The following is a 19,090-nucleotide window of genomic DNA, read 5'->3' as shown; positions in this document are numbered from 1 at the left end:
ATAGAAAGCATTTGCATTTAGATAGATACCTTACAAGCGATTTAATTTTGACAACGATACAAAACCTCTGTTCCGCTATACCGTTCCACTCCAAAAACAAGCACGACTCATTGTCCAGCAATGTTGCTGTGCAACCACGCCCTGCACACCGATACGCCCTCAAGTGTTGAACTGCTCAACACAAATTCACAGAGGGAATCTCAAGGGTCTGTTGCCCAAGTCGTCCCAGGCAGTCTGAAAGATGGCCTTCAGGTCGGAGTCCCCGAGCATCTTGCAGTCGTTCTTGTGGCCTTTCTCACGCCAACCTTGCGCCTGGCAATCCTGTAAACCAATCAATATAAAGATCCAACGCCGCGGTATGTTGGCCTGAATGTCTCACCTTGTCGCAATACCAGAAAAAGTGGCATTTAGCGCATGCCATGAGTGAGGTTCCCTGACGTTGGCAGGCATGGCATGTTCTCATTCCGTCATCGTGCTGGATCGAGAACTGCTGCACGCGAGCACTCAGCGACATCAGATCGTTCAAGGACATTGGGAATATCTATGAGTGTTGTCAGCATGTGATTTCGAGGACGGCGGCTGGGGGAATACCTTGATAAGGTCCTTCTCACGATCTCTAACGCGAAGCATATACTGGAGATGCTGCCCTAAGATTAAGTGCTCGGCGAGGTAACCCTTCCTGACGGGGCGCAAGATGGCGATGGCCCAACCAACTCGGGGCTCGGGGCTGAGGGCTCTTGAGTTTTGACCTCCTGACTTGAATTCGATTGGGCACTGGTTGCGGTAGTGGTCCTGGATCCAGAACCGGACGCCTCCAGGGATGGAGCCGGTCTTGATAATCTCGGCGAGAAGGCACCAGGCCTTGCGAGGCTGTAAACGGCGTCCGTTACCGGCGAAATTAAAGTAATCTGGACTGTTTCTGGCCGAGATAGGAAGACCTCCGAGGCGAGGAAAGACAGCTTCGTTGCTGAGGTCAGCAAAGCCGTTGAGACAGGCGTTGCTGTCTCTCCAGAGCCAGTCCTCGAAGGCTTCCGGGTCAAGCCCTTCGGGCACGACGGCTGGGTCTACCCTGCCCATGACGGAGTTCCAGTGGGCTAGACCCTGGAGCGTTTGCTGGCTGCTCAACGTCTTGGGGTTGTCGTCGCCCAGGAACAAGAGGCAAGCCTGATGGTGCCGCTCAAGTAAAGCCATGTGTCTTGCACGCTCGTCCATCACCATGAACGAGAAGCAGGCGATGGAGTAAAGATGGATCGAGTAGTGGTCGAACGCGTCCTCCTTGGCGAGCAGGTCGGCGCATTCCCGGATGGCGCGATATCTCCTCCATACCGACTCGTCAGTGGCCTCGGACCGAATCCCCAAGAGCTCGTACAAATACCACGATTGCCTCAGTCTCTGGTCGCTCTCTTCCAGGCGCTGCCCCTCGAGGGAGCACAGGCTACAGGTGCATGTGAACTCGCGGAGTCCCGCCTGGCGTCCGGCCCTGTCCCGGAGCTTGTTGAGGTAGCAGATGGTGATCTCTTCGCCCTCTGCTATGTCCTTGAGAGCGTGGAGGGTGAGCTTCCCCAGGATTGCGTTCCAGGACTCGTGGGCGTTGTTCAGACAGGCGTGGTTGACACGCGAGGCTATCAAGTAAAGACCGTGGATTTCTTCAGCGGGTCCCCTCAGGCAGTTGCTGCAAAAGACGTTCCAGGCTGGATCTTCGGACCTGAACATGTCCAGGCGGGTCAAGTCGAAGTAGGCCGTCTTTTGGGCTGGCGTAAGGTTGTTGACCCGACGGATGACCTCGGCCTTGACGTTTTGGATCTCTAAAGCGAGGGGATTTGTGAAGACGGGGGCTTCGGCCAGGATTCGAGTGCCTTTGGGGATAGGCTTGGTTGCGATGAGACCCTTTCCCTTGCCGGGAACGTCCCGGATGGCGTACATCGGGGTGTCGACCTTCTGGTCGGTGTCCGAGTTCTGTTTGGTAGCCATCTTTTCGTCGGTGGCCATGATGAAAAGACTTTGACGGGGAAAGGATTTGAGAGGGAGAAGGGGGAGATGATAAAGGTGTTGTCAGCCGTGGGTCAAATGATCACTGCTCTCACACTTCTGCAGGTGACCGGCACTGGTCAAACTGCTTCTCCCAAGGCATTGGATGCAGCAGGCAGCCTGCATACTAAGTCTGTTTGTTCAATATCGCTTGGTGGCGTAGATGGGATGCAACGACCCGCCCAGGGGGAGTCAGCAGGTGCTACAAGCCTGATACCAAGCATATTAGTATCAACCCTGGGTTGATCATATATCATTTAAGCAGTCAAAGTTTGTTTGGCTGGTAATTGGCACTGTAATCACGGCAGGGTCACCGGCAGGGGCAATAAACCACATGTTGGACAGTGTTGGCTAGTCTGTCGTGTGCAAGCAACTCGGGTGGCAACAGGATAGTGCTCGATCAGTCGCCCATGATAAACAATTCCAAAAATAGGGCGACGGCAACATGCACTCCATACTTGTCTGTTTCAAGTTCTCCGTGCTCTTGCGTGTTTCAGTGCAACAAAGCTCACGGGTTGCCTGTCGATGCTTGCCCCCTATCAGCACCCAGAGGCAAGCATCCCAGACAACCACCCCATACTTTGGGAGGGTTACCAAGGCAATATGTGTGATTTCGCTTGTGAGGAAATAGTTGGATATGATAGCAATTACTGTGTCTATCAAGCCTTTGCCAAACCAACAACGACAGGTTGATGCGTTGTCTTCGTGTTGTGTCGGTACATGCAAACTTGATCACTCTACTCCCAAATCTGCTCGCAAAGACAGAAAGATAGGTAACAACCATTCTCAAGAAAACCATATAAACCCCGATCCAGTCCTAGCTGTCGCCATCATCAATGTTGAGCATACTCTATATATCAGATCCACCACAACATCCCTATATACTGGAACTTGACGAACCCAGAGCGCATCGCGCCTCCGACAGCCTTTCCCCGTCATAGAGACCTCCCCAATCCCTAAGCCCTGTTGGATCCGAGACTGTCCATCTTCCTCCCGTCTAGACAGATGACGATATCATCATCCCTGTGTAGAAATCCCGTCACTCGAACAGTAAGCCGCACATCTGCAGCCTGGATGATGAAGCGCCGGGCTGGTCAGAAGTTGTTCAGGACATGATGGATCTATAGGCCATAGGAGCTACCCATCTCCGCACTGCTGTTATAATCTCGGGTTACGAGTCAATTCCGTTCACTGCTTGTGGACGAAACAAGTCCATGCCCGCCCTCGCCGAGGCGAGGCAATCTATTCATGGACCCTCGGGGTCAACGAAGACGTCGTTGACTACCCGGTAGAGCATTATGGACATATGGCCCCTCCGGTACTTCCTCAGGCAGAGACTGTCATCTCACAATACGATATTCGCAGAGACAGGAGTTGTCGACACCCTTCGGCCATTCCAACTGTTCACTCCACCTGCGTCCTCGCTGGCAGCTCAGGATCGTCAAGCAAAACGCCCCTGTTGGAGATATATATACCAGTTATCAGAGGGGTCAGCGCCCTGCACCAAGCTAGCTCTCAAAGACGCCTCTGAATGCTTATTTGCCTGTGGTGATAAGACACGAAAGGGTACCATCCTTCTCTGTCTCGGGTGTCGTTCGATGATGATAACCTGATCAAGGATCTCGAGAATAGGAGGAAGAAATGTCCCAAGTTTGTTAAAATGCAACAGTTCAGCCTAGAAGACCAGGCCACACCCCAGTCATGAGGTGTTGGCCATGGGGATCGCCGCTACCGTCAACGGCATTTTTGAGAACATGTTCAAATCATCAGACGAGGGGGGCCACATCGAATGCTGCTCCTCTCTCTGCTAGCTATATAATTCAGTCTTACACCTCAAAGCGAAAAGGGAACTCCCCCGTGTCCTAGGACATCGAGCATCACATCGACGAGGGAGTTCTGGGATACGACGAAACCCTGCGACTAACTTTCATCGCCTACATCCTCGACGCGCCTTCGGGGATCGAGAATCGATTCAATTATATATATATATATCCCACCTACGCGATTTCGTCTCAAATGACGAGTACGCACAATATGCTGGCTTATAATATCCCACGGAGGTTTCCAGAAAAAAAAAAAAAAAAAAAGAACCTCCAGTGCCCTTTACCCCATCCTACGAAGACTTCCGAGGGTTAAAATAGTGTTAGGAAAGGCCATCAGTTTTTTTGCTCCCACAACCTAGAAGTTTTGATTACACCTCTACACAAACATTACTGACAATGTCCTCTTTGATTGTCTGCGAGTGAATGGAGCCATGTGCCTCAAGTCCCTGCACCTTCAGCATATCTCTATGTCTCTGTGCCGTCGAGCTCATTTCGTGTCAGCTCGCTACTGTGAGGTCCAATAACTCCTCCCTCTCTCTCAGTTTAGCCCTGAGTGAATTGGCTGTCCTCCAAATTGATGCCCTCATGTGATGTCCTTGCTTCATTGCTTCCAACTCCAAGGAGGTTCATGTCTTCTTCCTTCATTTCACTTGTTGATGCCCCGCCTTCAGTCCAAAGACTCTCGTGGTATTGTAGTTCAACGACACTGGGCTCGTTCTCAAAATCCTCGGGTTCACTTTGAGGTGAGGTTCTTCCGTCTGGTCCAGTACTAGTGTCTGGCGTCTTTGCTTCGCTCGATCCGTCCGGAGACTTTGTGTCGATTGGAGAGCTATCGGTATGTTAATAAGCTTGTTCGTGTCACTTTTAGTATCAATCCCCATATAAATGACTTACCAAGGCATGGGTGGCAGCTCATACTGACGACTGTACACTTGTGCAAAGACGGGTTCAGTATCAGGGACTGGCAAAGCGTACTCAATCAGACCAGCTCTGCGGACATGCCTAGGCAATGTGAATGGAAGCAGCAAGTATCCGCTAGAAGGATCCGGCCACCGCGTCACCAACCAGCCATTGAAGACAGCATCCTGGGAGCGATGCGGTTCCGGCACCCACTGCGAAAACTCATTGGGACATCCTCCCCACCAGTTGTAACGTGGACTAACGGGGATGGGAGGTGTCTCCCAAAATTCTTTGTAAATGTAGTTCGGGCGGTTGGCGCAGGTGGAGTTGTTGAAGTCGATCAATATTACCCGGGGAGTGTGGGAGTCAACTCCCTCGCTGGTAACAGGGTCTGCGATCATGACGTTTCTGGGCGAGAAGTCTCGGTGGATGACGCCGTGAAACTTCAAATTCGTCTCAGCTTCGGCAGCTTTGGCGAAAATTTCGAGTCTTTGTTCAGGAGGGACGGTATGGAACCCGAGAGCCTCTCCGTCTCTCTCCATGATGGTCCAGAGGTCAGTCCCCTTGATGTACTCCATGAGCACCAAGCGGACTGGTCGCAACACCGGAGGAGTGCCTGTCAAAGGCATGTCGAAAGTCCAGGAGCCATAGTATTTGGGAGAGAAGCGGCCATCCGCCCCGTCGGCTTTGAGGTCTTCGAATGCAGCTGTCTCTCGAGAATAGTCTTGGTCTGCTCTGTACGTTACGTCGATGGGGGTGCCAAAGTCTGGGTCCGAGAAGGAGTAGTAAAGGGGATCGTAGATCTTCGCGACATATACGTTGCTCAAATCGTGGCCTACTTGGCAGCGTACGACCTGGGCACCACGGCCGTCCTTGCAAGCGATGCAACCAACAATCTTCAGCATCTGCTCTTCGGTGACGTCTGGGTGCGGTGCGGTTTCGGCGACAGGATTGCGCAGGCACCATTCACTCTGTGGGAATTTGGCGACCTCTTCCCGTGGTGCTTCTTGACGCTCCAACCCTCTGGTATATCCAGTCAATCCAAATGGAGGTGGAGGGACATGAGGTCGGATGGTGAGAGTGAGGCCGTTGTGGTAGGGGAAATCTGGCCGTCGTGGATCGGGTGGCGGCACCCATGAGCCCAGCAGCCAGTCTGCTTTTTGAATATCGTCTGGTAGCATTTTGAGACCTGCAGAATAGCATGTCGTATCATGGAAGGAATCAGTCTGGTCGCGAGGGAAGTCCGAGTTGTGTTGTGCGAGATGAGGTCAAGGTGCGGCGCTGCCTCAGGCACCCGCGCGGACCTGGCAAACAACCAGCTTGCGTTTGATACAATTCCCGGGACGCTTCAGACTCTGTGCTACCGTCTTGAAATTAGTTGCGGATGGTGAACCTCCTTTGTGGGATTAAGTTGACCTTGAACACAGACCTCTCTGATTGGTTGCCGTCTGAGTGGACGAAGTGCTTCGTCGAGAGGGACTCGGATGGTAGAATATCTCGACTCCAAATGCAAGCCCAGCCACCTCGCTAATTCCATCCTAAAGGTTTCCCTAGAATATCACGATATGGCTGGTGGAGTGGAGTTGGGCGTTCGTTTGCAGGCAGTGAATCACTGTCTCTAAAGACCTCGGACTAGGATCCAGAGTCATCCCGTACAATCTTATCCTCCAACCTTTCCCTTCCTCATTCAGTTCCTATCCCCAAATCATCATAAGCATGCGAAGATGCCTGCCGTAACTATTCTCGAATAATTTGATGAACCTATACCAATAAGGACTGAACCTATCGTCAAGAATCATGATGCTCACGTTTCCGGCCCATCAACCCTGACATCGGAAGCTCCCAGACTCGGACTACGACTACATGGTTTCTTTGCCTCTCTGTATTCCAGCTTGATCCGTGGTCACCTGAAAGACTCTTATTTGGCCAGCTGGGAGGAAACGAGAACTCTGCGCGTCGAAGCCGATGTCAGCGATGCGGCCTCCCCTCAGCTAATTAATCCCGTCGACCTCGCCTTAGCCGCCCATCACCCCAAGGAGGTATTCCATCTCAACCAAGAGTACGTCAAGAGTTCCATCAGCGCTTCAGCCAGAGCGGACAAGAGTTAGCACCGACGTCTACCTGGCGGCGCCTCTGCTCGGTTCGCCACCCTAGACTACAAGAGACCAGGCATCATCCGCCTTGACGAGTTCACCGAGGCTTGCTGCACGCCAAATGACTTCTATCGGCGTAACGCAAGCTTGCACGGCGATCCTACAGCCTTCCACGGCAACGCAGATATCCTGATGAAGCAGGCGGTCAACTACACCTACCAATACAACAGCAAATACGTCGCCTTCTTCGATTGGGACACGCTCCTTCTCATCTACCTCGAAAACGCCGAGGCTCAGAACGGTGGAAGTTGGTGCCACATTGATATCGTGACGGACCGACGCCAAATGAGGCGGGCTCTCATCGGCTTTCTCGAGGCGGCGTACCAGTCCTATGGAGGGAGAAGCCGTAGCAGGGGCCCGGTATACCCAATCCCACAGATCCCCTTGACGCAGCCCAGCCGACATAGTGGCCGGGCAAGATGAGGAGCGGGGGCCGTACTTTTGGTATCGCCCTTGGCCGTGTCTGGCTCAAGAGTTTGTGCTTGCAGGCTTCACCTGTGCCCTTTCAATGCGCATGTGGGCGGTTCTGATCACCCACATCCTCGCCCTGACCCTACTCACATCCTGGCTCTACCCTCAACCATGCCAACCCTTTGCGTGTTATCTTGTTCGTCTTTTCATTCAGTCTTCAGTATTCCCCTCCCCGCGATCTCTTTCCTCTTGAGTCAACATTCACCGTAGGCGTGTAAGTCAACCCGTTTTCCTATTAGTGAAACACCCCTGTCCGATTCTGCCATGCTGATCTGTACAGAATAGAATGAGGATTCTAACTGAACAATGCGGTTTCTCTCGTGGCCATGGATTCTAGGGCGGAATAAAGTTAAGATTAAGGCGAAGAGTCTATAGGGCGTTATACTATGAGTGTTGAGGATCCAGGGCCTAATAACGACGGAACCGCGATAAAGGCGGAGATACGAAGAGGGTGAAAGAATGAAAGCCGTAGCTCAGCGAAAACGTTACACAGACGAAATCAATGGCGAAAGCCCATAGTTCTGAAAATCTTGTTGGTCCTGAAGGGTCTGTCAAACCACCTAGGACGTGGTGGCTGACTGGCCAACTCATTTCACCCAGGTTCGTGGATTCTCTCGAGCCGGACGATATGGATCGGCGGTCCTTTTGGTGACTTGTCCTGCCGCAACCCTAGCGTCTTGAGGCCAGCACCGAATTTCCTCGCTCTGTAATAGAAGTCGAGGTTGGGCAAAATGCAACTTCCAACAAGGTTGGGGGACGGCCAATCGTTCCTCCGCCATGACTTGCTGCCTAAAAGGTCATCAAGATTGCCTCAACGGCCCGGGCCTAGCGTCCAAGTTCAAGGTGGTGATATGATTCAGACAAGCTTTTCTGGGAGAGTTTCCCTGAATCGAGCAAGAAACATCTTCGGAGGGGGCTCGTCTGGTTTTTGCATCGTGATCCCACGCATCAAATTCCTCGAAATTTGTGGCAAAGGCCAAGTCTGCAGGGCCCAAAGCCAAAGCTGACACTTCATTTTACCTCAACCCTACTCCTTCACACTTTACAAAGACGAGAAACAAGATTCTCGATCAGTTCAAGGTAAGTAAGCGAAACTCGGGTGTATTTAGTCACGTAACTGACATTTTCACGTCTCATCCCAGACGACATCAGAGCATCAAGATGGCCTCCACAGGCAAGAGTCTACACTTCTCTAACCAGTTCGTCATAAGCTGTGGTACCGTGTCGCTAGATGTAGAGAGGTCGAAAGTGCTCCTTATCCGCTGGCGGCGAACAGGCGAATACTCGCTTCCCAAGGGCCGTAAAGATATTGATGAGCCCCTTGAAGAGACAGCCCTACGAGAAACTTTTGAGGAGACTGGAATACGAGTCCAACTACTCCCTGTGAGCATCGACAGCTTGGCCACCTTGCCTTCCTCCGTCAAGACCGAGGACCGTCCGAAAGCTGTCATTGAACCTATCGCCGTTACTCAACGCACTACGCGGCAGGGAATTCTCAAGATCATCTTCTGGTATGTTGCCACGGCAGACTCTACCACTGTTCCAGAGGAGGGAACACAGCAGGAGAATGAGGATTTCGATACCATCTGGGCCGACTTTGACAATGTCGGTTCCACCTTGTCCTTTGATGACGATCGAAGCATCGCCGAGGCAGCCATCGCTGCGATTCGAAGAGGAGTGGCCCCAGTTTCTTGAGGAGCAGGTCAAATATTCCCCAGTCAGAACGGCATTCCCATTCATGAAGCCAAAAAGTCCCCAAAGCGTCGGTCAATCAGGCCCGCAAGGCCTTGGGGGCGGTGGGAAGATGCCTGCGGTGCTCACACCGATTTCATGAGCGCTGCCGCAACCACAGAACTCTTTTTGCTGGCAGCAAGTGACGCAGACTGAGAGTCAGGTGGCTTAATCGAGTGCTGGGGTTCTGCAGAATTGTTTCAACCTCGGGATGATTGACTAGCGTCTCTTCTGTAACATTGAACTCATTCAGTTGAACACAAGTTGCTCATCCACTGGTCTCAGTGAATTTCTGTAGCTTCCTGAGCGACTTGAGCCCACCTATGCGCCAATTACAAGTTGTCTAGAGGGTTTGGAGATACATGTGTGCATCCACAGACTTCCCATCTCAGAAACCAGTCTCTTCCTTAAGCGCTTCACTCATGCGTAAGCCAATGACAAGTGATGCCTGTTTCCACGACTGCAATGCAACTCTCCAGATTGGGGGGGCTGTATTCGTCGAGAATGCGCAGGCCTTGCATAAAGGAGCGGCTCCTGGTCCAAGAGACGGCGGCCATGGTTTTGGTGGTAGCAGCAGCAGTATCTAAAAAATTGAGCAAAGAGGAAGCCCGAATTGGTACATGCTTGAGCAAGATTTCATGCTGGGGCGATGACTCCGACTACAACTCTTGGGTGACAGAACGGTAAAAGGGAGTGCAGGTGCCGGCTTCAGGGGTTGGCAGCCCATATTCCACAGATATGGTAAGTTCGAGGGGGAACATAGAACAGTCCTCCGCGTTTGTTCAAGCTCGCTCACTCATCGTCAAGGGACTGATTATATAGGGTTGAGGGGATAGAACCCAGGAAATGGATTCAAGATCGGCGTTGGCACGGCCAGCCACTTCTGCTGGCACGACCCTACATGTTACTCATGGACAGAAGCAGAGCGGAACCCCAATCTTCCCTCTTTTCCTAATGATTTTTCTCGATTTTTCTCGATTTTTCATGTGTCGCAGTGGAGTGCGGTCAAGATCAAGCCTGGGAGCTCATATAGGGTCCATCACATTCTTGTGTAACCATGAGAGTTCGGAAACACAACTCATCAAGAACAACATAACCAGTGCCTCTCATACAATAAAAACCCATTCCCCCATTCCCCATAACCATGTTCAAATCCATTATCTCTCCAACCAAGCCAACCGGGTTGATTGGTCACCAAACCCCTGAACCCCTCCCGACGCTCCATCACTGCCAGACACCCGGCAGAGCCTCTACCCTTATATATCACTTCCCCGGATCCCATTTGCAACAGACAGACATCCGAATGGTGTAACGGTGACGACTTTTCAGCAGGTCCTGACGAGGTACGCACTTCGGGATAGCCGGTACACTGGGGACGGCGACGTGTGCTGACATAAGGTGGGCATGTCGGTGTATACGGGCCTGGAGTTCGAAAAAGGTTGTGCTACGAAGATGTCTGTCTCTTACGCGCTTCTTTTTTTGCTGATATAGTTTTTGTGACTTTTGCAATTTTCTATGACTGTGTTTTGGGCGAGTGGTGTTGTGGTGTTGTGGTGGTGATTGATCGGAGATGAAGCTATTCGCAAAAGGAGGGGCAGCCAATAACCAGTCAAGACCCAACTTGCTCAAAGTTAAACACATCCTGCCACTCATACGTATAATCAAAATCCCACCCAGAACTCCAATTCTCCGTCAGCTCGCATGAGGGCTGGAGGTCGGTCGGAAGATGCATGTTGAATACGTTGGTCTCGAACTCGATGACATTCTGGGGGAGAGCAGGCGCGGGCTTCTCGACCCGCGAGATGCGCATTCTTCCAAAGTAAGGTATGGTCACCTCAAAGTTCTCAGGTCCAGAGAAGGTCCCGTGTCGCGCCGCATGCAGATTCTCCAGTACCTCGGCAGCTTGAGTCGCTACCGCGCAGTCTAGCACAGAGGTGATATCTCTCATGCTTTTGGCCAGCTCCATGATCAGTTTCCATAGCCGCTCCTCTTCCTCAGCCGAACGAGAGGAATTCTTGGATATCAGGTCCGCAGCGAGAATGGCAGCTCCGCTGAAGCCCATAAAATCGACAAAGTCGCAGCTCATGGGCGCAGTTCCGAGGACTCGCATGTTCAGGTAGGCTCGCACCATTCCTTCGGCAGACTCAAAGGCGGCGGTTCGGCTGTAGTCGTATCGCTTATCTCGGGCTGCCATGCGCACATAAGGCAAATGCAGCAGCTTGTTGGTTATATAGTAGAAGAGGATGATGGCACGACGTGTAAAGTCTATGCCATAGTACCCGGTTATATCAGCCTCTGTGGGTTCCCACCACTCGGTCGGTATCATCTCCTTAAGCTGGTCCATCTCCTCTATGATACGAGCCGTGCTTGAATATGACGACTCGAGTTGGTGACAATTTCGATCGGTGATGTGGCCCGAAATTATGCCCACCTTTCGAAGGATCCTCCGCTCCAAGGCATCGCTTTCGTCAACTCGGTCGAGGCGAATGAAGTGCTCTGGAACAGCATAAGGGAGCCCCAGGAACAATGATAGATGTCGATCTTGTACCCAGAGAGCATTCCATATCTCCTTTTTCCGTCCGTTTGGGACGAACCCATGCAGGCCCAGTATCATGGCGTTGTTCAAGGCGGTCCTAGTACTCTTCCAAGCACTGCAGGGACGTCCCATGAAGATGAATAGCTCGTACTGAAGTGTGAGCGCCTCGATAAACTCCAGGCTGCAGACAGGAGATGAGTGTGTTTGCAGCAGATCCTCCACCTCTTTAAGGTAGTAGTCAATGATCTTGGATGCCTTCCAAGGCAGGCTCAAAGGTGTGTCCTTGTTGAAGTCTTTGGGCAGCTCCTGGAGGCAAAGGCTGAGCCAGACCAGGGCTCTTGCGACGACGCCTGGGTTTGGGGATATGACGGATTGCTGAATAAACCTCACGGCCATCGGCACAGAGTCTGGGAAACACCTCTCACCCGTGTCCGTAGGCGTGAATGCCAGGGGCCAGATGGCCCAGAATTGCAGTGTATACTCAAAAATGCTGACCAGTGTCGGGGCGGAGGGCATGTAAATCATTGAAGAACGATTAGGAAAGGGGTCCTTAGGCCGGGGCGGCAACTCGGCTTCAAAACTAGGCTGAGTAGGCAATGTCTCTCTAAGATTCTTCATAAGCGGTGCGTTTTCGAGGACAACGCTGGCATCCAAGTCTTGATCACTGGAGGTGCTCCTCGACGAGACGGACTCGCCAACAACATGGGTAAAGATGGCGCCGAGGGATGTATCTGGCGGTAGACCGAGTCTCTGGCATTCTCGTAGACGAAGGACCTCAACAGCGCTCTCATTTGATTGCACATAGTCGGGTGAGAGACTCGATGTGCTGGGTGAGTCGCTCGATGGCGCTTGCTGAGGCCTGCACGGCGCCTTGTGGGCTTTGCACTGTCGGCATCTGTCTGAGCCCTCGGGGAAGATGCATCGAACTTTTCGGCGTCTGCACTCGATGCAGCTCTTGGTGCCTAGTCTCATCCGCTTAGGTTGAGACTGCATGATTCGTGTAGTAAGACTGTCCTTCGGAGAAAGTTGCTTAGTGTTTGTTGGTTTCAAGATGGAATCACGCACTCAGCTCGGTCGAATTCGGTCGAGTCGGCCGAATCCTTACCTTCCTTCCCACCCCTGCGGGCCCGGGCCCATTAAGTAGCACAACACCAACAATCAGGCAGGCGCAAGTGGATTAATCAGTTCGGACAAACTGAGACCACTTCATTTCTAGATTTATAATTGAGGATTGATAATCATGTTGCGGTTTGTGTTGGAAGAGGGAGGGAATCGAGTATATAGTGGGCAGTGAAGACGTGGTGTTGAGTCGAATCCAGCATCAGATCAACAACACTCAACACAATAACAACTCTACCACTCTCAAAACATCTATTAAAACTTCAATCTTCATCAAACAATCCTACAAAATGTCTTCCCAGTCCGAGCAGCTTACCGCCATCGCCCAGTCCTTCAAGGGCGCGCCCGGCTTTGAGCCCATCACTGCCGCCATCGAGGACTTTGTTCAGTTCTTCAAGCCCCAGAACGCTATCCAAGTTGGCGACAAATTCCCCTCGTTCCGCCTGAGCGATGCCACCGGCAAGGAGGTGTCGAGCGACGACTTGCTCGCCAATGGCCCTCTTCTCATCACCTTCTACCGCGGCGAGTGGTGCCCCTACTGCAACATCGCCCTCCAGCACCTGCAGCGTCACCTTGACGAGTACAAGGCCCGGGGTGTTACTCTTGTCGCTCTGACTCCCGAGCTGCCCGACTACAGCTTGACCACGGCCGAGAAGAACGAGATCAAGTTCCCCGTCCTTACAGACCGCAACAACGAAGTCGCCAAGAAGCTCGGCATTGTCTTTGACCAAGTCTCTGCCAAGGACCTCTTCAAGCAAGTCGGTGTCGATCTCACCAAGCGCAACGGCCTCGACAACTTTGAGGTGCCCATCCCTGCCACTCTGCTTGTCGACGGTTCTGGTGTCGTCCGCAACGTCTTTATCGACCCCGACTACCGAAACAGAATGGAGCCCAAGGTTGCTCTGGAGTGGATCGACGCTCTGAAGAACTAGGCGTCTTTGTAATAGCGGCCATGCCATCCTGGACGCCGTTGGATTTGCATAGATTTAAATAGTATGGGCTTTGGAACATCTTGGGGCTCAATGACAATGATATAGATCTTAAGTAGTAATTACATTTATTATTACAGAGAAATAGACTGGAATCTTGAGATAGTCGTCCCCTGTTCGCAATAAGTTAAATACAGGCTCTCTCAACAAGCCGACCCAACTTACACTGTCACTTTCTATGAGCAGTTCATCTCTGATCGCTCACATTGCTTTTCTCATAGCCATGATTGAACTCGCCCATATCAACTCAACTAAACTTGGAAAATTACCCCTCTAAAAGAAGAAGTGGTAGGCTTGTTTTCGCAGCCTCATCTATGTAAACCCAGGTCGCCGACTCTATGGCTCCGTAAAGTGGGTCCTCCCGTCCGGTCCGAGAACGACATCATCACCACCAAGACCATAACCATCCCACCTCCACCACGCCAAATCCCCCCAACCCTCCAATGCGTCATCTGCCACAATGAACGCGCCCCGGAATCTGCTGTTGCGCAGCCTGCGCGCTTCAAGGCCCATCCCTCGGTGTCCGAGATTGACCTCCGCCCCGCCGAAAAGACCCTTCACATCATCCACCTTTCGTCGCAATACCAGGAAGCAGCCCGACGCCGATGACCCGGAGTTTGTGTCGATTCTCGATGGACCGCCGCAGATTGTTCGTGCAGGGAAGCGCCATGGACCTGGCCTCATCATCCTCGGTACGCCAATTCACGTCTACATACGAGCGGAGAGCTAACATTTGCGCAGCCATCATCCCCATCACGGCCTTCATTCTCGGCTCATGGCAGGTCCAGCGTCTAGGCTGGAAGACGGAGCTCATCGCAAAGTTCGAAGACCGCCTCGTCCGAGATCCCCTCCCCCTCCCTCCCACCATCGACCCCTCGGCCGTCCACGAGTTCGACTACCGCCGTGTCACAGCAACAGGCCGCTTCCGACACGACCAAGAGATGCTTATCGGACCGCGCATGCGAGACGGTACTGACGGATACATGGTCATTACACCGCTAGAGCGCGAGGACGCCACGACTATTCTTGTAAACCGCGGCTGGATCGACAAGAAGCACAGAGATCAGAGGACGAGGCCGGATGGGTTGCCCAAGGGCGAGGTCACTGTGGAGGGGTTGCTCAGAGAGCCATGGAAGAAGAACATGTTTACGCCTGACAATCAGCCCGAGAAGGGCCTGTTTTATTTCCCTGATGTCAAGCAGATGGCCGAGTTGACGGGAAGCCAGCCCGTCTGGATTGAGGCCACTATGGGTATGTATAACCTCTTCTGCCTCATCCTTGCCATCTCGTACAGTTCATCCTTGCTAACAACAGCAGAACCCGAGTTCATGCGGATGGTCGACTATGAAGCTCGCGGCATTCCCTATGGTCGAGCTGCAGAGGTCAACCTGCGAAATAACCACGCCCAGTACATTTTCACATGGTATGTCACCTCTCTCATCCCCACGCCATCCTCTCGGGTTTCTAATGCCTCAACTTCAGGTACGGTCTCTGTGCCGCAACCTCCATCATGCTGTGGATGGTCGTCAAGAAGCCCTCAAACGAGATTGTTCGTCGGGTAGCCCGCTCCAAGGGCCTGTAAAATGTAAATCTCACTCACCCATACCCATGTAAGACTCATGTATACTCTGCCACCTCTCCCTCGGCGTCTTCCTCCCGCGGACGCTTGGCACGTCGCTGTTTGGCGGGCTGCGGGACAGGCATTCTCAGCTCTTGCATCAATTCTCTCGGGAGGTGTCTCTGCGCGAGAGAAAACATGGAGGAACGCGGCCCTATCTGGCGTTGCCTGTACCATATTAGAATTTCTGGCTAGAACAAAAAAAGGAGCTGATACCCAAGTGAATCATCAACGTACCTTTTCATGAGCGTAAAAACGTCGCTCTCCTCGATGGTCTTGCGCTTCGCGTGGTCCGCGTAGGCGCCCAGATCATCACCCAGTTGCTCAAAGAACCACTCGGATGCCTGGATGAGAGCGTCCAACGTCTCTGCAGAGAGACGCTGGTTGCTTAGACCTGACGACTGGAGAGCTGTCTGGGCCACCCTCTTGACAAACGCAGGGGGCAGTGGTGGATACTCAATGCCATGCTGTGATATCCGCTTCTGCTTTTTTCTCGCCTTCAGACCACGCGGAAGCCTGTCCTCGGCTTGTGCTCGGTGTACGGTAGCAGTTACCGTGGGCTCTGCTGTGGGCTCTGGCCCCTCATCCAGTGAGCTGTGGTCGTCAACACCACCAGCATCGTAGTCCCATCCACCCATCTCGAAGCCCCCCCCTACATCCGAGTCAGAGTCACCGAGCACCACATCGGCTTGACGCTCCTGGGCATCTTCGCCCATGGCCTCGGCAACAGAATGATCGACGATAGGTGATGTCTGCGGGACATCGACAGCTGGGTCAGACAGCATAAATGTTGTCTGTTCTCCAACACCAGGAGGGATCTCAAAGTTGAAATCGCTCTCTCGACCAACAGTCATCCGTCTCGACTGGTCAGCGTCGAATCTATACTTGTCGTTAGGATACGCCAGTTCGTGAAGCACGGGTCAAATTCGACTTACTGGTCTAGAGAAAGGTCGTCTGCGCCAGCTCTTGCTTGCAGGTCCTCCAGCAGGCCTGGGAAGAAATCCGACTGTTGACCAATATCCTCCGTGCCTTCTTCCTCGTTAAAGTAGTCGCTCATGCGCATGCTTCCAAAGCTTCCACGGGATAGCCTTGATGCCGCCTGCTCGCTGATAGCTCGCCGCGGCATCTCGATCGACTGCATCGTAAAGTTGTCTTCCTCGAGTTGCGACAACCGCGGAGGCCGTAGATCGGAGCTTGTACTAGAAGCATCCTCATCATCAAGCGGCAAAGATAGCCGTGGCCTGTCGATCGGTAGGTCGTCTTCATCGTCATCTTCGTAAATGTTGCTTTCTTCTTGCTGCACAGGCGATATGCTCGACTTGTCATCCGGCGACGAAGACGAGGACGTCTGAATGGGCTTGCTTGTTGGCGCCAGGACTCGGCCGAGGGTCCGCAGAATGTCCAGGGGCGTCTCACGCTGCTGCATCAAACTGCGCCGTCGGTTCTTTCCAGGCGTGAATATGGCTGTTCGGCGCTGGTCGAGCGCTCGACGAGCGGCTTTGGCATGGGGAGTTGGCGCATTGGATCGGCCAATAGAACCGGGAGTGCCACGGCGGATAGAGGCTCGGAGGTCGCGGGCTCCGGTACGATCGAGAGGGGTGTGTATCGAAGCGCGGCCCGAGTGCGGTTCGGCGCTGAAGGCGCGGCGGTTTGGAGTTCGTGAGGGAGTTCGGGACGGGGTTTGTGAGGCAGCCTTGATAGGCGACCCGATGGGGCTTGAGTCCATGATGGTTTGTTTAGAGGTTGCGCATCGATAGTTGAGGTTGAAATGGCGGCGCAGATGGCAGGTTTACGGGTATCAAGTATAATTTGTCGTCCGTTGGTGTTCGGACCAATTGATTCCTTCACGGGGTCGTGTCAAACTCTCCCTCCTCCGCTATTGTTGATGTTGTTGATCCATGTCGATGATGGATGTTAGTAAAGGTGGGACGCGACAAGCTCCGACCACACGCGACGAGGGGGGTCCATGTCCATGCACGGACCATCTACCCTATCATGACCTGCAACACCAACTTACAGCTGAAGTTGCAACATGACAAGCAATTATTACGAGATGAACCACAAGGTTCTACTCGGGATGGGGTCATTCGAATTGCCGGTAACATGTTCAGCTTGTGACATCAGTTTTCTCTGTTGCCGGCTGCCTGAAGTTCCGACGTTTCATGTTTCAAGGAGTAGGGATACGATAAGCCGAGCGTTGTGGAACTCATAGGAGCTTCAATATAGACAAACGCAACCCAACACAGCCTCACTCACGATAGCTAGTCATGGATTGGACGAGGTCAATGCGTCATATACTCATACTCAGGGACGAGCGGGCCAGGACGGTGCGTCGCATGGCTTTCTAAGGGATACTTTGAAGTGCAGGATTGTTATACCATAACTTTCTAACTTGGAGATACGGAACTACCTCCCTAGCATAGAACTAGATAGGAGCACATCCATGAAGGTCAGAAGAATACCGATATAGTGACGAGTTCATAAGACAACTTCCCGAAGGGCTAGATTTAGACTTCGGTGCAGAACATCGGCCTGAGTGCCCCCGTTGCCTGAATAGGTAGGTTACAGTATTCACTGACTCGAGTCAGTCGAGACCGTACAATCAACCCCTTGAAGTCAACCCGAGCAACCCCCAGCCGCCCACGAGAAGACTAGCAGAAAACCTGAACAGGGCTCTGCCCGGAACGCCCTCCTTCCAGCACAGGTATCCATCTGCAACACCGGCCCAGAAAAGAAGGGCCATCAATGTGTCTAGTGACTTGAAGTCACCTCGTAGATAAAAGATCCACATGGAAACACCCATGATGGATACCCGGGAACCGTATACGGCGAAACACGTATGGGCTGGTTGAGACCTGGCTATACCCTCTGGCAACCCGAACTCGCGAATGGCACGGGCCGGGTTCAAGAAGGGGAGAAGGCCGCCAAGGGTAAAGGCACTGGCGATGAAGAGGGGCGGGATATGCCACGGCGAGAAAGAGGAAAATGCGCCCGAAGCCATGGTGTTTTCGAGGATGAAGTGCAAGGCTTACACGGCAGTTAGTGACTGATATAGTGGAGATCTGGGTTGCGGATCTGAATTGCAGGGACTGAGAGCCATGACAACTTGTCGCCAATTTGGACCACTTACTTGATATTGGTTCACAACAGGCGACACAAAAGAGCAGCCGTTAATTCTGGGAAAGCTAAGAGTTGAAACTTTTTCGAATCTTACAAGTGAGGGGAATGAGTGAGATACTCAACTGTAGAGCAAAATGTAAGCCGGCAAAATAGTAAGCAAGAGCAAAAATAAAGGTATGAGGACCGAGCGTGGATCGAACACGCGACCTAGGGATCTGCAATCCCTCGCTCGTACCACTGAGCTATCGATCCTTGTTATTGGATGAAGGTCGGTCTCCAATTTTTGGTATATATTCGTAACGCTTTCACGCGTTGCAAGTGGTGCATTGAAGTTAAATCAAAACGTCCAAATAAGCGCCAGGAATGACTTGGATGGCATCCATTTGGGAACAACAGTGGTGATTCGTTTCGAGATTGAAGCTGCAACCCCTGACTTACCCTCCATGCGGGTGAAATATAGGTAGGCACCGACATTTCCTACTATTCCCAGCCTCTCTTGGCCAAAGCACGTCCTGCCTGTCCTGACGTCTTCCACCTACACCTGAGGTACGCAAACTGAGGAATTCTTGTGTCATCCCCATTGTTGGCCCTGGTCGTCCTTC

The 19,090-nt window shown here is 52.5% G+C and overlaps 7 protein-coding genes across 7 annotated transcripts; 3 read left to right on the top strand and 4 right to left on the bottom strand.

Annotated features, from left to right (window-relative positions):
- Window positions 1–186: 186 nt before the first annotated feature.
- Window positions 187–1,989, bottom strand: NCS57_00436900 (MYND-type zinc finger protein samB; the record flags this gene model as incomplete). The annotated part of the gene is made up of 3 exons (XM_053054330.1): window positions 187–321; window positions 380–541; window positions 592–1,989. 3 exons carry the CDS (start codon window positions 1,987–1,989, stop codon window positions 187–189), a joined length of 1,695 nt encoding a protein of 564 aa, XP_052916490.1.
- Window positions 1,990–4,394: 2,405 nt separating this feature from the next.
- NCS57_00436800 (EKC/KEOPS complex subunit BUD32) lies at window positions 4,395–5,932 on the bottom strand (the record flags this gene model as incomplete). Its single annotated transcript, XM_053054329.1, has 2 exons — window positions 4,395–4,680; window positions 4,746–5,932. 2 exons carry the CDS (start codon window positions 5,930–5,932, stop codon window positions 4,395–4,397), a joined length of 1,473 nt encoding a protein of 490 aa, XP_052916489.1.
- Window positions 5,933–8,536: 2,604 nt separating this feature from the next.
- NCS57_00436700 (Nudix hydrolase domain-containing protein) lies at window positions 8,537–9,070 on the top strand (the record flags this gene model as incomplete). Its single annotated transcript, XM_053054328.1, has 1 exon — window positions 8,537–9,070. The coding sequence occupies one exon, from the start codon at window positions 8,537–8,539 to the stop codon at window positions 9,068–9,070; it is 534 nt and encodes a 177-aa protein (XP_052916488.1).
- Window positions 9,071–10,715: 1,645 nt separating this feature from the next.
- On the bottom strand, window positions 10,716–12,635 carry NCS57_00436600 (Zn(2)-C6 fungal-type domain-containing protein; the record flags this gene model as incomplete). Its single annotated transcript, XM_053054327.1, has 1 exon — window positions 10,716–12,635. One exon carries the CDS (start codon window positions 12,633–12,635, stop codon window positions 10,716–10,718), a length of 1,920 nt encoding a protein of 639 aa, XP_052916487.1.
- A 416-nt stretch (window positions 12,636–13,051) lies between these two features.
- NCS57_00436500 (Thioredoxin domain-containing protein) lies at window positions 13,052–13,693 on the top strand (the record flags this gene model as incomplete). Its single annotated transcript, XM_053054326.1, has 1 exon — window positions 13,052–13,693. One exon carries the CDS (start codon window positions 13,052–13,054, stop codon window positions 13,691–13,693), a length of 642 nt encoding a protein of 213 aa, XP_052916486.1.
- Window positions 13,694–14,210: 517 nt separating this feature from the next.
- On the top strand, window positions 14,211–15,332 carry NCS57_00436400 (SURF1-like protein; the record flags this gene model as incomplete). The annotated part of the gene is made up of 4 exons (XM_053054325.1): window positions 14,211–14,442; window positions 14,492–15,001; window positions 15,068–15,173; window positions 15,233–15,332. The coding sequence occupies 4 exons, from the start codon at window positions 14,211–14,213 to the stop codon at window positions 15,330–15,332; spliced, it is 948 nt and encodes a 315-aa protein (XP_052916485.1).
- A 35-nt stretch (window positions 15,333–15,367) lies between these two features.
- Window positions 15,368–17,094, bottom strand: NCS57_00436300 (CENP-T-C domain-containing protein; the record flags this gene model as incomplete). The annotated part of the gene is made up of 3 exons (XM_053054324.1): window positions 15,368–15,536; window positions 15,606–16,247; window positions 16,304–17,094. The coding sequence occupies 3 exons, from the start codon at window positions 17,092–17,094 to the stop codon at window positions 15,368–15,370; spliced, it is 1,602 nt and encodes a 533-aa protein (XP_052916484.1).
- Between the last annotated feature and the right edge of the window lie 1,996 nt (window positions 17,095–19,090).

The sequence above is a fragment of the Fusarium keratoplasticum genome, chromosome 3 (genome assembly GCF_025433545.1).
Source record: "Fusarium keratoplasticum isolate Fu6.1 chromosome 3, whole genome shotgun sequence".
NCBI classification, from domain to species: domain Eukaryota; kingdom Fungi; phylum Ascomycota; class Sordariomycetes; order Hypocreales; family Nectriaceae; genus Fusarium; species Fusarium keratoplasticum.
This window is presented reverse-complemented; position numbering and strand designations above follow the sequence as displayed.